The sequence below is a fragment of the Mus caroli genome, unplaced genomic scaffold (assembly GCF_978045245.1).
Source record: "Mus caroli unplaced genomic scaffold, Mus_caroli_1 scaffold_18, whole genome shotgun sequence".
Classification (NCBI taxonomy): Eukaryota; Metazoa; Chordata; class Mammalia; order Rodentia; family Muridae; genus Mus; species Mus caroli.
Genome location: NW_028227273.1, coordinates 24388280 through 24402905, shown reverse-complemented (window position 1 = coordinate 24402905; position 14626 = coordinate 24388280). Strand labels below are relative to the sequence as shown.

At 42.8% G+C, this 14626-nt stretch overlaps 1 protein-coding gene across 23 annotated transcripts in view; it reads left to right on the top strand.

Annotated features, from left to right (window-relative positions):
- The window catches only part of Dlgap1 (DLG associated protein 1), an 874571-nt gene that overhangs the window by 631035 nt on the left and 228910 nt on the right, over positions 1 to 14626 (top strand). For all 23 annotated transcript variants that reach the window (XM_029471242.2, XM_021186024.2, XM_085833091.1 and 20 more), the window contains one exon: positions 10071 to 10285. In XM_029471242.2, the coding sequence (XP_029327102.1) occupies positions 10071 to 10285 (215 nt within the window). The remainder of the gene's footprint in view (positions 1 to 10070; positions 10286 to 14626) is intronic.

Genomic DNA, 14626 nt, shown 5'->3' with positions numbered 1-14626 from the left:
AAAGTACTTAGAAGGGCCCATGTGCTGCAGGCAGCCGGCCGGCGGTAGAAGCTTGCTCTCCAGAGCCAAGCCTTCCTAACAACGCTAGCCCACTGTTGGGAGGCCTCCAGAGTCATGGTTACCAGTGTGACTGTCCCGACAGTTTCCCGATCCCCTAAGCACACTTACCTACACACACACACACACACACACACACACACACACACATCTGACCGTTTTTTGTTTAAACCATAATGCAGTAAACATTGGTAACAGAGTCACAGAACTAACACCGTCTTGCTTCCTACTGATTTTAAGTACTTACTCCTTTTTACCAAAGCTGGAAAATTAGTGACAAGATAATATTTATAATTATTTTAATGGTTCTATTTCATTTTTGAGTGCAGTGAAACCACGAACATGCACATCATTGTCACTTTTCGCTTCCCCTTTTGTCGTCTGTTTACTCATCACCCAGCCATGATGGATTCTTCCGAGACTGGGTGATGCTGTTAAAAGCTTTGGTGTCAGACAGCAAACCTCTTGTCCATTGTGATGACCGTGGAAGGTCATTTCGCCTCTTCTGTGTCTCAGCTTTGCAAGGGCAAAACGGAAAAGGCAACGGCTGTTTTATAGGGAGGACGGATGCTGCTGCTCCCGACCCTTGGAGATTAGTCCATAATTGTTGGATTTTTTTTCTATAGATAGCAGATCCACACCTCTTCTTTCATAAGCACAGGCTCTTGTCCTGCAATTGACCTTTGCTCATAAGGCTCAGAAGGGCTAGTTCTGTTGCCCCCTCAGCCAAAGCCAAGCACCACTTACCTGATTACTGTCATTGAAACCTTCTCATCAATAGTGCTGACAAATACCTTGCAAACAAAAGCCTATTCACGGCGCCACAGTAGTCCCTGCTTCTTCTTGTTTTGTTGTCTATATTCTACCTGATCACCAAAATGCCTGTTATTTCTCCAGCCTCTCTGGCCCTGATGAAATAGACTCTGCCTTACATGCCCCGCAACCACCATTCCACAGCTCCCCCCAAAAGAGCAGCAGCCTGCCCCGTGGGTTCTTGAGATGCACAGTCCACTTCCGCCGCGCAGGCATTCTAAGTGTCTTCATTCCTTTTGTGGCTCTCAGATTTCCCCAAGTCTCACGCATTTCCATTACTCCAAACCTCACCATACGACTTCCCATCCTGAGAGACTCCACTCTTGAGGATGTGCACATGGCTCCATCTCTCAGCCATTGGACCATCATGGGCGCTGAATGTCTGACTTGTCTTACTTGTAGATACATCTCAGGACCTGCAGCCAGCTACAGCAAAGCTTTGAGCTCTTATGCTTTGCCAGGGCCTCTTACAAACATGCCTTCCTAAGTTAGAAATGGTCTTGTCATCTTTATCCCAACTCATGTAAACTGTTGTTTTGTGTATTGATTTGTTTTTCCTGTAGGCTGGTCTTAAACCCGTAGTAAGTTGGACTTTTATAGTGGAAGCTTGTATTCTGTAGATTATCATGAAATAACAGTTGTGTGTCAAAAAATATTCATAAACAATGGAAGGAAAATTGTTCTCAAACCCTGAACAGTGGAACCCAGCTTGAGTATGGGGATCTACAACACTAGCTATTAACCCCCTTGTACCTGGACTCTTGATTTGGCATAAATTATTATAATAACATGTTTAAAAATAATTCTTAGCACGATTCACATTAACCATCAGATTCATAGGCATCCTATGAATGTATAGGTCTGGTTTTTGCAAACACAGAACCAATGAATGCTGCATTCGAATGACTGGATGTTAGCTAGCATGAGGCTCTCCCATTTCTTGGTTTCTTCATATACGTTTTAAAGAGTTGTAAGTGATCCTAAGACCAGTATTCCCCTCACATCTGTCAGTGCTGAGCTGCAGCTTATAATCTAGAGTAGCAGAGTTCATTGGCGGTGTGGCTCTCTTCTTAGCATCAGGAGGTCGGCACTGGCTTCCTGGAGTCGACAAAATGAGGCATCTCCTCTTAGGAAAGTAAGAAGAGGAAATCGCAGGGACAGCTGCCTATTCCATGCAGCAGGTTTGTTACAGGTTTGTTAGGATAAAGGCTCAAAACACTGAGCTTTTGAGATGTCCAGGTGGAAGTGGTAGTTTTAACTTACCTTGGAAGGTTCCATGTGAGGAAACTTTTGAAATACCCAATCTTTGATCACGCAGAACCAGTGTGGTGCTCTTTTAACATCATTTGGGGAAACCTAAGGGTAGAGAATATAAGCATCAAAAGACAGTCGATGTCTTAGAAGGGCCTAGAAGATAGGTAGATAAGTACCTTCTGATACCCATGGCCAATCTAGGAGTACTGTTTTTACCATAGAAGAAATGCTTATGTTTCTGCCTATGGTTGTTTACATAGTCTGTCACATGTATATTCCTGTACTAGAATATCTAATGCACAGAAGTATGTCATCCTAAAAGGCTGTCTGTCACTTTGCCATCTCCAAAAAAATTTATGGCTGGCTACACTTAAAATAGAACTGTGTTTCCAACCTTTATGCTCATGTCTATAAGGCACTCAAGTTCATGAACTCCTTAGATAGCGGTTACTGTTCCCGTGTTACAGATAAAAAGACTTCATGAAGCAAAGATGTGATTATACAAATACTTACACATATAGTAAGTGAAAGCTCATGTTGACAATCGCATTTATGCAGAAACCTAATGAATGATGCACTGATCTGGACCCTGGAAGGAGTTGGACAAACAGTGAGATGCTTGTACATTTGTTAGTCTGCTCTTTTCTACCTTGGTGATTACAAGAAGCTGCGAGTTTCCTGACCTCAACCACCAGCCTACACAGCCCTCATATGTATCAAGTACACAGGACTTGGGACCTTTGAAGAAATCATAAAATAAAATAAAAAAAAACAGTGGTTCTTCTACCGTAGGGTGTCTAAACCCAAAGAGACATTCTTGCAGGGTCAGTGGGCAGCCAGGAAAGTCTATCCTCCACCTGAATAGAACAAGCCCCGGGACATGCATCTAGGAATACTTCCTGATGTGGAACTGTGGCTCAGAAACGCTGGTGCTGACAGTCTGTTCTGACTTCATACGTCTATTTAACATACTCAATTACTTTTGTGCCTGTAATTTTCAAAGATTGAGAGTGGACAGGTTTTTTTTCCCCCTCTGTGGACTGTATACTATTTCTCTCACTACCACAAAGTTTTGACCTTGTAACTCAGAACCAGCCACAGATAAGATAGAATAACTGACCATGGCTGCATTCTGATGAAGCTTTCTTTACTAAAAAAAAAAAAAAAACCACACACACACACAGAGTAAGCCATATTTAGTTCCCAAACTATAGCTCACAGACCTCTAAGTAAATAAATCAGATTTATAGATTTCACCAAAAGAAAACTAATTCTGGCTGCAGTGGTTAGAGGGAGCCTTGGAAAGGCTGGGTTCCTCTTAGGAAAATTTGAGATGTGTCCAGAAGATGGATGTGATCTGACCCTGCCTGCTTCTGCCTCCTCTGCTCAGAGCTCTCTGCCCAGGTTAATCCATTTCAGACTAGGCTTTGATGGCTCAAGGTTAATCTTTTGCTATGGTCTTTATGCTGGCTGGACCCAGGTCTTTCCAAGGCTGGCTGCTATGGTTCTTGGATGTCACCCCTTCTAGACAAGAGAGAAACAAGTGAAGGCCAGCCCCCACCACCCACCTTGTCATGTTGACTCATCTGATTTCCTTACAGCCTTTTATGCTTTCTTACATTATCGTGTTCGTTAATTTCTTTGCGTATCTATTGCAGTCTCTTCCAGCTGTCTGTAAGTTTGAATCGTGTGCTGCTAACAGATAAACAACTGAAAAGGCATGCATCAGTAAGAGAATAAGAGCAGAAGGCAGGAAGGCTCAGGACACACTGGCATGCCTCCTTAGGTGGTCAGCTGCCCACTCTTGACTCTGAACAGATTGTACCTTTGTTCAGTGCCGGTGATGTCATTTCATTGTTCAGGCATCCACGTGTGGGCGGAGGTTGGCAACCTCTGCTGCGGTCACTGTTTGGATGGTAATGGGTCTTTCAACCTCTCAACGATGACCTGCAAGTTCAGTTGCAGGCTTCAGATAAGAAATCCCCATAACTCCTCATTTATTAAAACTCTCAGATGGGCCTAGTGACGCATGCCTGCAATCACTTCTCTGTACAGGAAGGCTAAAGCAGGAGGGTTGGGAGTTGGAGGACAGCCTGGACTACAAAGTGTACCTCAGGCTAAACTGAACTAAGTCATGAGACCCTGACTCAAAAAAAATCATATAATAATAATCATAATAAATAACAGTATCAACAATCAGGTTGTTCTCTACTAGACTCAGTGCTTTAACACAAACATTTAAAAGCACCTAGTTTTTCCTTGTGATCCATCGCTATTGTCAAACTTGACCCATAGGAGAGTGCTTCTGTGCGCCACTTCTTTAGTGCTTGTTGAACCTAAGTGCATGCTGGGATGATTCAAACGTGCAGAACTACCTGCTGTCCCACTACCAAGGGCTCTATCCCTTCTGCTCCCTTTTTTTTTTTTTTTTTTTTTTGGTTTTTCGAGGCAGGGTTTCTCTGTGTAGCTCTGGCTGTCCTGGAACTCACTTTGTAGACCAGGCTGGCCTCGAACTCAGAAATCCGCCTGCCTCTGCCTCCCAAGTGCTGGGATTAAAGGCGTGCGCCACCATGCCCGGCTTCTGCTCCCTTTTTAACCAAGATCTTTTAAACCCCTGCCAGTAACAACGTAGCCTTTCTCAGACAAGTGGGCAGGGTCAACCTTCTCATCAGAAGTCCCTAAATCTTTTTCTTCCCACAGTCAGGTGGGAATCCATGAAGGAGGCACTCAAGGCCTTTGGATGTAAGCAGCTGAAAGCAAAAGAGCAGGGCAAGCAGCTCAAGGGAGAGAACAATGCGAAGAGAGAGCCACAAGAACCTCCTAGGGCCCTATAACGCTCTCAGTCTGGATGCTGTTTGCTGTGCTAGGCTGTAGTCACGGAGGCAAATTAGGACATAGCACAAGCCAGCCTAAAAGCCTGTCTAAATCACACATGTGTCAGTCAGCACAGGGTAGGATGTGCCCTGGTATTAGAGGCTTATCACCAAAATCTAAAGGATTAGGTACTCCTAGCCAGAGCCAACTTCTGTAAAGTAAATTAAGAAACAGACTCATATCTGCCTGAAAGTCTGCAAACAAACATAGGACAGTGCCTTCTCGGTGGGGAGTGGGGGTGGGGGATGGAAATCCAACCTAGAAGTGAAAGGGGAAATCTGGGCTAGCACAGCAGCCTTTAACTAAGTCACATTAGTAGCTGCCACCTCATATCTGTCCTTTCTTTCTGACCAAAGGAGAGTAATACTACACTCTTTGAACTCTACAAAATGGTATGCTTCCTTCCAGACCTACGGACCTCCAAGGCAGTCATCTTTTAATCTAAAGCATTAACACACAAACACAGGTGTACACGCTCAGTTACACCAAGTTTGCTGGTCCTAACAGTCCAGGATTGGAATTTTTCTTCTCCGGGGTCTACATTTTGTACAGCTATATTTTTTTTTAGAACTAACGTCTTTGATATTTTTATATGAAATCTTGCTGTACGCTACCTTTAGGTAGATGAATTATGTATTAATATTTATGCTGCACGCTAATGGAAGTCACATTGGTCCAATCCTTTTACCACTATCATTTGAAAAGAGTGATTAATTGGAAGGCATACAGATTAAATACTTCTCAGCCTGTTCCCCTAGCAACAATCACAGACTATTTTTCCTGAAGGCCAGGTTTCTGCCTTGAGCTAAGTTTGCAAAGCACCCGAACAGAAATTGGCATATTAACTAACCAGCCTGTCATTCAACTCTAACATATTCCAGAAAGCAACACTTAGGAACGCCACATCGGTGTGAAGAAACAGCAAGTGACGTGTCATCAGTGACCATGACTTCTTCTTGTTGATTTTTAGCGTGAGGTTGCTGTTGGTGAGACTCTGAACATGATCCTCCCTAGGCAACAAGTCACTGACCAACTGAAGGAGAACAAGACTGTTCTCGTCATTTATAGTTTTCTGAGAAGTCTTGGTAGCCGTGCTGCTCCTGAGGCTTTTTTAGCTTAGAAAAATGAAAAGTCCACACTGCTACAGCGTGGTTGGTAAATGACAAACGAGTTGCATATGGTGAGTCATGATGCTGTCAAGGACCGTGACTGGATGATTTGACAGGTGGGACAAAGCACAGCTCAGAAAGAAAAGAATCCATCAACTACTGGCCAGTAGTAAGGCCGGCATAGGAGCGGCTCTGTTGATAAGCTGCTCTCAGTCTATGGGCTGTTTCCATAGACCAAGTTCCCTCTATTGTAACATGCGGGGCAAGCAGCAGCATCTCTTAACTATGTCCATCAAAGAAACTAACAGGCCACATGTAAGACTGTTCTCCTGAAGATATCACACACTTTGGTCTGAGGGAAGATCACAGAAATGGCACTGGTACTGACCTCAAGGCTTTCTCTTTGCTGCCTGACTTTGGTCGTACCACAAAGTGCTCTTCAGGCTGCTTGAGGAGAAAAGACATCAATGACCTTAATCGGCTGTGAACATAGTAACCAGCCCAACAAGGTAAATCCATTGGTACATACAATAGTGTCAGTGCAGAGTGTGGAGGTAACCATCAGCTCTCCGTTTAAACTTAAAGCATACTCCAAACTTTGTACTATAAACATGGCCAAGAACCCATGGTTGAAAAATTCACAGTCCCTCCGAGTGAACTTAATACTATTATTTTGCTTAGTGTACATAGTATCAAACTCTCTACCCAAAAGTTACCAGTTTGGTTTTTTTTTTAATTGAAAATAGATTCTTTGCTCACACAATAGATCCTGATTACAGTTTCCCTTCCCACCATCCCTTCCCACCTTCCCTCCCATCCTGATCCACTTCCTTTCTGTCTCACATTTTAAAAGAACAGGCTTCTAAGAGATAAAGAAAAACAAAAAACAAAAAACAAATATAAGATAAAACAAAAGCCTCACATCGCAGTTGGACAAGGCAAACAGAAGGGAAAGAGCCCCCAGGAGCAGGCACAAGAACCAGAAACCCACTTGTTCACACCATCAGGTACTCCATAAAGATACTAAAGTAGAAGTTGTAATATATGCTAGAGGACCTCGTGCAGCCCCAAACAGATTACTGCTTAAGTCTCTGGTAGGAGCTTTGGCTGGTTGATTCAGAGGGCTTCGTTCCCCCAGTGTCCTCCATCCCCTCTGGCTTACACTCTCTGCCCTCCTCTTCTCCAGGGCTCAACTCTCAGACTTCCTCGGAGGAAGTTTCTTTTTAAATTGGGTGGCAGCTCATGCAGAGATTCACAACCAGAGCTTAGAGAACCGGGGACGGTAGTAGCATCGTCAGCCTTAAATGAGACATGTATATTTTCACTCCCCTGGGGCCCAGCGGACAGCCAGAAAAGGGGTAATGAAAGATTTGAAGCTCTGGAGCTTGGGGAAGACGCCTGAGCTATAAGAAGCACCTTCTGGACACGGCAAAGCTGTCACCCTCGTGAAATCTGGATGCCTACAAGAGACCAAGACAGTGAGCGTTCCAGCACGGATGCAGCAGAGGCCTACAAGGCCTCACCCCTGCAGAGGGGCTGTGAGCAGTTGATGGCATTTTGACTGACAAAAAGAAGTCGTGATTTCAGGAGGAAAGAGCAGTGCTTCTGATAGTCTGATGTGTAATTTCACTCTCTACAGTGAATAATATTTAGAGGTCTATAGCTAATATAGATGAGAGTAATCATGGACAATCTGCTTGACACTTAACTCTCAAATTCACAGACTATCCCTCATCAAAACCCATTAGGCTCTGATTTTTGCAATTCAACTGGAGCAGTCTTTTATGTTTTGAAGATTTTTCTCCAGATGCAGTGAGTGTGTTATTCTTTTTTTTTCTTAATTTTTTTACACAATATATTTTGATCAGATTTTTCCTCCCCCAACTCCTTCCAGATCCTCCCTACCCAACTTCAGTTCTCTCTCTCTCTCTCTCTCTCTCTCTCTCTCTCTCTCTCTCTCTCTCTCTCTCTCTTTTTATGTGTGTGTGTGTGTATGTGTGTGTGTGTGTCTCAAAAAGCAACATATAAAAATAAGGAATATCAAGACAAGCAAACAACAGCAACAACATAAAAACAATAAGACAAAATTTGTCAAAAGCAGTGTAACAGGAATCCCAGGGAGTTTGTTTTTTATTGGCCCACCTCTCCTGGACAATCAGCTTGCCTGGAGTGTCGCAGACCGAGCTCTGTGAATCCAAGGGATCCCCTCCTGTCCTTTGTCCAGTGACCTCAGCTCTCTAAGCTCCAGGTTTTCATTGAAAAAAAAATCACAGAAAAGGAAATAAAAGCACAGGGAAGTGCTGACAAAATAATTCATGGTGAGCAAACTGTTCAGTTGAGTTAAAGGTAGCTGTCAAGGGGCTGTGTCGCCTTCCATAAGCAAGAACAACTCAGCAGCTAAACATTTAATCACAAAATATAAGGGGGCCAATATTTTATCACTGGGTGTGGTGATGCCCACTTCTGATTCCAAAATATAGACTAAGCCAAGTAGACTGAGAGTTACAAGTCATCTTGGGCCCATTGAGTTACCGGTCTGCCTATGAGACCCTAACACACCTGTAAGACATCCATACATCCATCCATACATATGAATGTGTATGTATGTATATATGTATGCATGTATGTATGTATATGTATGTGTATATGTGTGTGTATACATATATATATATATATATATATATATATATATATACACACACATAGATTCATTTTATCTTCTCATTGCAAACCTATCAGGTTAGAATTCTTCAGCCATTTTCCTTACTGGCAGGGTCATGATCCTAGGGTCTCTTTAGTGAGTATTCCATTGTGGCACAGCATCTTTAGCCTGTAAGCATGAAGCATGTTGATTTAGAGGTGTTCCTATGTGTATGTATCTACTCCACCCTGTCATGTGCATGTCGGTGGTACAAACAGCCTCAGCCTAGTTTGTCTCCTGTGGTTAAAGCCTGTACAGGGCCAGGCTTTGTGGGCGCTTGAAACTTCTTGAAGGATGAAGCTACTGATGAGTATGCATGTGTTTCTTTCCCCAGTGGGAGAAGAATAAAGCTATAACGGGAATTATCCACACCGTAATAGATAGATAATAGGAATAGTAGATAAAAGGAACTGAAATGAATGTCAAAATGTAACAAATATAAAACAGGATATACAGTGCCCTGCCCAGCTTCACAGAAACAGTTGTGAAAAACAGGAGAAGGCACTGAGCTGACAGCCTCCTCCTGGGTACAGTCCATAGCGGGAATGTAGAACAGGATCCAGCAAAACCTGAGGTAGAAAACATGGCTGGTAGCTCTCCCAAGTCATAGAGTAAGCAGGGTGGCAAACAGGGAGACACCGACAGTAGGTGTGGTGGGTGTGATGTGTGCGCATGCGAGAGAGACCAGCAAACACCGGATTGGCCATTATGTAAGCATCTCTGGGGAAAATCCCCAAAAGGAGCTTTAAGAGCTCAGAAAAAAGGGATGAGTGGATGGTCAATGGCACTGGAACAGAGCAGTGGTCAGAAAGAAAGGAAAGCAGACATGGGGTGGTACCGATGTGAAGTTAGAGAAACCAGGATGAGTCGGGGAACGCTCCTGCCTCCGAGGTAGTGATGGAGAAAGGTCAGCGCAAAGTTCAAACCAGAAGGCTTTCCTCTCTATCACCTTCCTCCGCAGTTATGAACAGCACGAGAAAGTTGAGAGGTATAAGTTACCAGAGCCAGCGGTTCACACCCTTCCAGAGGTTCACTGCTTGTCTAGGATTACAACGTGGATGTGCATGCATTGAAATGATTTTCAAAACGGCTACAGTAAAACGTTAATATAAAAAGAAAAATCAATGTCTAAGGCTTAGAAAACTTATCTCTATTGCCTAATCCATAGTCATAAAAAAAGACAGAGAGAGAGGAGGACAAGAAAAACTTTTAAAAGTTTGATTCCATTGAAAGCTTAAACTTCCTGTTTTCTGCCTTCCTAGGTTCCCCAGGATGAATGGTCAGGGTACACACCTCGCGGGAAAGACGATGAGATCCCGTGCCGGAGGATGCGCAGTGGTAGCTACATCAAAGCCATGGGGGATGAAGACAGTGGGGACTCGGACACAAGCCCCAAGCCGTCTCCCAAGGTGGCTGCAAGAAGAGAAAGCTATCTCAAGGCCACGCAGCCGTCCCTTACAGAGCTCACCACCCTCAAGTGAGTAATCGCCCCTCTGTGCTTTTCCTCTGCCCGTGGGGTTAGCACCTAGGACCTGACCGATGACTGGATATAGTGAAAATGTCCTTCAATCACATCCGTGCAATGACTGAATGACCTGTGGATTTTGACATTGAATTTGACTTGTAGATGCCAGTGTCATCAAAGACAGGGGACAAGCTGGTGCACTCATAATTCCCAAAAGCCATCAGAATTACTTTTGGGGGCAAAAAAAAAAAAGGTTTCTGGTCAATGAAAAGGCCCAGTACCTCATCGTGGAACATTTTTTTTTTCAGCTACAAAATATAGAAGTGAACTCTTCCTTCAGAGTCTTAGATTTTCAGAAAATTATATAATGTGAGGGCAATGGTTCTATCAGAGAATTTTATAGAGTGATGTTATGCTGGGAAACTGGGTAGTATATATCACAATTCTTAATATGCATGTTTGAATCTGGATTCCATACATATTACAGTTTGCAAGACCTTAAAAGTGTTTGTTTGTTTGTTTGTTTGTTTGTGGGAGAATATAAGTATACGTGTTTACAGTTGTACTATTTGGAGAAAAACAACTTTTTTCTCCAAAGGAAACAAAAGTAAAACTCACTTTTTTTTTTTTGAGACAAGGTCTCACTATGTTGCCCTAGCTGGCCTGATGCAAACTGTACAGTCCAGGCTAGCCCTGAGATCCACCTGCCTCTGCCTCCTGAATGCTAGGATTAAAGGCATTGCTACCACACCCAGCCCAAACACTGATTATTTCAAACAGACCTGTCTTTTATATATTTTTCTAGAGGGTAAATCAGAGCCCTGGAATATAGATCTATTTGGGTCTAAAGGATATGTTTTAGGTAATTAGTGTTTTTAAAGTACTCTCTTTATGAAATGCATGTGACTAATACTATTTATGCACTTGAATTAGGTTACAGAGTGAAATATTAAGAGGCAAATGAAAGAGAAAAGGGCAAAGCAGTTAGGTTAAAAATACAAATCAGATTACTGATGAAGAACATTGAAGAGCAGCTGCCTGATCTGTAACAAGAATCATTTAAAATAGTGGAGGACATAAAATCTGGACAGGAAAATCTACTCTTGGATCCTTTTCAAGGGGCCATATGGTATGGCACTGAAACCTTTTAAATTGAACATTAACAATTATATATTAGTTTCCTAAGCCACAGAGAGAAGCCATTCTCTCTCACCTCCCATTCCGTGTTCTCTCTCTCTCTCTCTCTCTCTCTCTCTGCTTTGTGTGTTCGCTGATCTCAGAGCTATCTTCACAACCTTAGCACAAACAACTAGTCCATTGCTTCCTATCACAGGGAGTTAGAGGTGTGGGGCTGCACAGCTCCCCAAACCTGCAGAGGTCGGCTCTTCCTTATCTCTTCATGGATTCTGGTTGAAGCCAGGAATACTTGGCATCCCTTGACTGACATTACATGGGGCTAGCTCATCACTCTCATGACACTAGCTGTAGCATTGGGGAACCTCCTTAATTAGCCTCATGTTAACTTGGTTAAATCTGCAAGACCCTGTTCTTTCTGTAAGCATTCACAAATACTGGCAGTATATCTATTTGGGGGGGGGGCATATGATTTGGCCTATAACATGACTACAACTTTTATGACTATAAAAGTTGGTTGTAGAAAATTTTAAAAGATAAACAAATCTCTGTTGAACTTTGACACACCTGCGAGATGCTCAAAATATCAAATAACAGACTGGTTTTATAAAATAGATAGTGGGCCAAGATGTTGTGTAGCCAGAGACACAGGCATATGTATATGTTTATGTATATATATATGTATATGTATATATGTAATTTGTAGGGCTTAAAATATCTCTCTACAAGAGATCATAATTGTCACAGCCATGGTGTCAAAATAGACAAGCGCAGTCATGCAGAGGTTAAGATGTGACATAAGCCCTTCAAGTTCTTGAGTCACCTGAAATGAAGGAGGTGAGGATGGGCAGCTTCTAGCATCCTCTATGCCACCTCCCAGAGCATCCTGTCAGGATGCTGGACATGCTGGAGTGACACACTGGGTCTTAGGTGATGGGATACACTGATTACTGCTCACGGCAATACACAGTTATGAAGTGGAGACAGGAAAAGGACTGTGAGGATCATGAAGAAAGCTCTGGAAAGGCTGCCACCAGTCAGGTGCTGAAGTCAACGTTCGCAGTTTTGCTCTTCCCAGAAACACATCCCTTGAGATTAATTCTCCTTTGCCTTCTGCATAGGAGAATTAATCCATCTCTAACTTCCTAGGCCATATCTAGACAACCACATTTTTTTTAGTTCTCTAGAAGTTTTAAGAGCAAGTTCACATGTGTGTCCAACGTTGTGACATTGTGACAGGCTGTCATCTACAAAGTCTGTGCTTGAGAGATGTGTCATTGAGTCACAAAAAAAAAACCCATAATGCTTTAGGTAAGTTGATGGTTTTGACTAGGAGCCACACTCATCTGAGGTACATGTAGTCTGTGAGCCACAGGTCAGACACTCCTGGAGGAGGACAGACTTCTTCAGTAAAATGCTCAAATTGGATGTGAGTGGGTAAGGGCTCTTTCTATCTATCTATCCTCCAAACTAATGGAAACTCAAAATGAAAACCAGTGGTACCCACAAATTACAAAAAACATTTTTCATTACACAGGACAGAGTTTCATGAAGCCACCTCTGTATCGACCCCTGCACATCGACAGACCAGAAAATGTCTGGGCAGTGTATAGTCATGCCTTTCTTCTCAGTGTGACCACAGTAGTACACAGAATTATTCCTGAGTCTGCTTGTCAGCCTGTATTTCTCCCTGTCCTGTTTCGTGAGTCCTAAGTCTTACCACAGTCTCCATAGTACCTTTCTATCGTCCTTAGTCACATATAATCATTAACTGACATCTAGTTTAACCATGTTGACGAATTAAAAGTCAAAAGTGTCATGACTGGGAATCAACCCTTCTTAGTCCTTGATGATGTTTTGACTGGAGTCATGATCTTTTTTTTTTTTCTAGAAGTTGGAAGCTTTCAACCCTCATGTGATAAAGATACCCAGATCCTGGAATTCTAGTCCCCAAAAAAGAAAACTATATTTATGTTCCTACTTCTTTGACATTTAAGTCAAATTTTTTCCCTCCTTCCTCCTCAACAATTCAGAGCTTTAGGGATGAGTCACCACCATGAGCCAAGATAACTAAAATTAGTCTAGTGGGACCAGGACAACATTTTTGTCTGAGGCTTTCCACTCCCCTCTTCTCCCAGAAGCAGAGAGAACACTCCTACAGCCCTTTCTATTGTTTTTCTTCTTGTTGTTTTCCAAAAGCATCTTTAGAGTTTGTTCTTGCGTCAGCTACTTAGTGTTAGCGACTGAGTCTTCGGCATACAGAGCCTGAGGCAGATAGATGAATCATGAGGAGACTTTGCAGTGAAGTCCACCTTTGGGCTTCTGGGGCTCCTTAGTAACTCCCGTCTGAAAGCCTGCCTCCATCATGCTCCTCTCCCAACACCCCGACTGACCTTTGACCTCATCACTGCTTTCCGCTTCCTCTGCGCTCAGCTAACGGGGCATCTGAAATGGCCTTGGTTTCCCCAGAAAATTATGTTTCCAAAGAAGCTACTAAATATTCAATAATAAATTTTCAGACAGGTAGGGGAGAGGTTTGGGAGCCAGAGTTTCTTCCCAACTCTTCCCCACACTTCAGCTCTGAAGAAGAACATCAAGCTTTACCTCGATTCTTTACAATTCTGTTTGTTTACAAAGCTAGACTACAGGCGGCTACAACAGTCGGCTATAGTCGGGGCCCAAGCTAGTCTTGAATTTATTTCACTCAAGTATACTATGGGAGGAATGTTCTAAAATGATTCTAGGTGGGCTTCCATTTTCAAACATTCTAAAGTTGGGGTGAGGACAGTGGCACATGGCTTTAATTCCAACAGTCAGGGGGCAGAAGCAGGTAGATCTCTGTGGGTTCAAGGCCAGCCTGGTCTATGCAGAGAGTTTCAGACTAGACAAGGCTACATCATGAATTCCTATCTAAAGAAAATAATAATAATAATAATAATAATAATAATAAATAGTTGTTATTATTATAAATATTCTAAAATTAAGTTCAAGTACCAGTAACCCAAAGCAAATAATTTAAATTTTCTTTAAATTTTCTTCATATTTTTAATCCCTTTATCCAAATGTTAGGTGAAAAAAATTCCCCTGGGGGGGTGGGGGAAGGACGGGGCGGGGGGGGGACGACTCCTAAAATCATTGTGAATGACCCCAGCCTTTACAATAGGACTAGTCAGGCTCTTAGCCGGTTAGATAGAGTATCTGGCCTGTGACCTCAAGGGG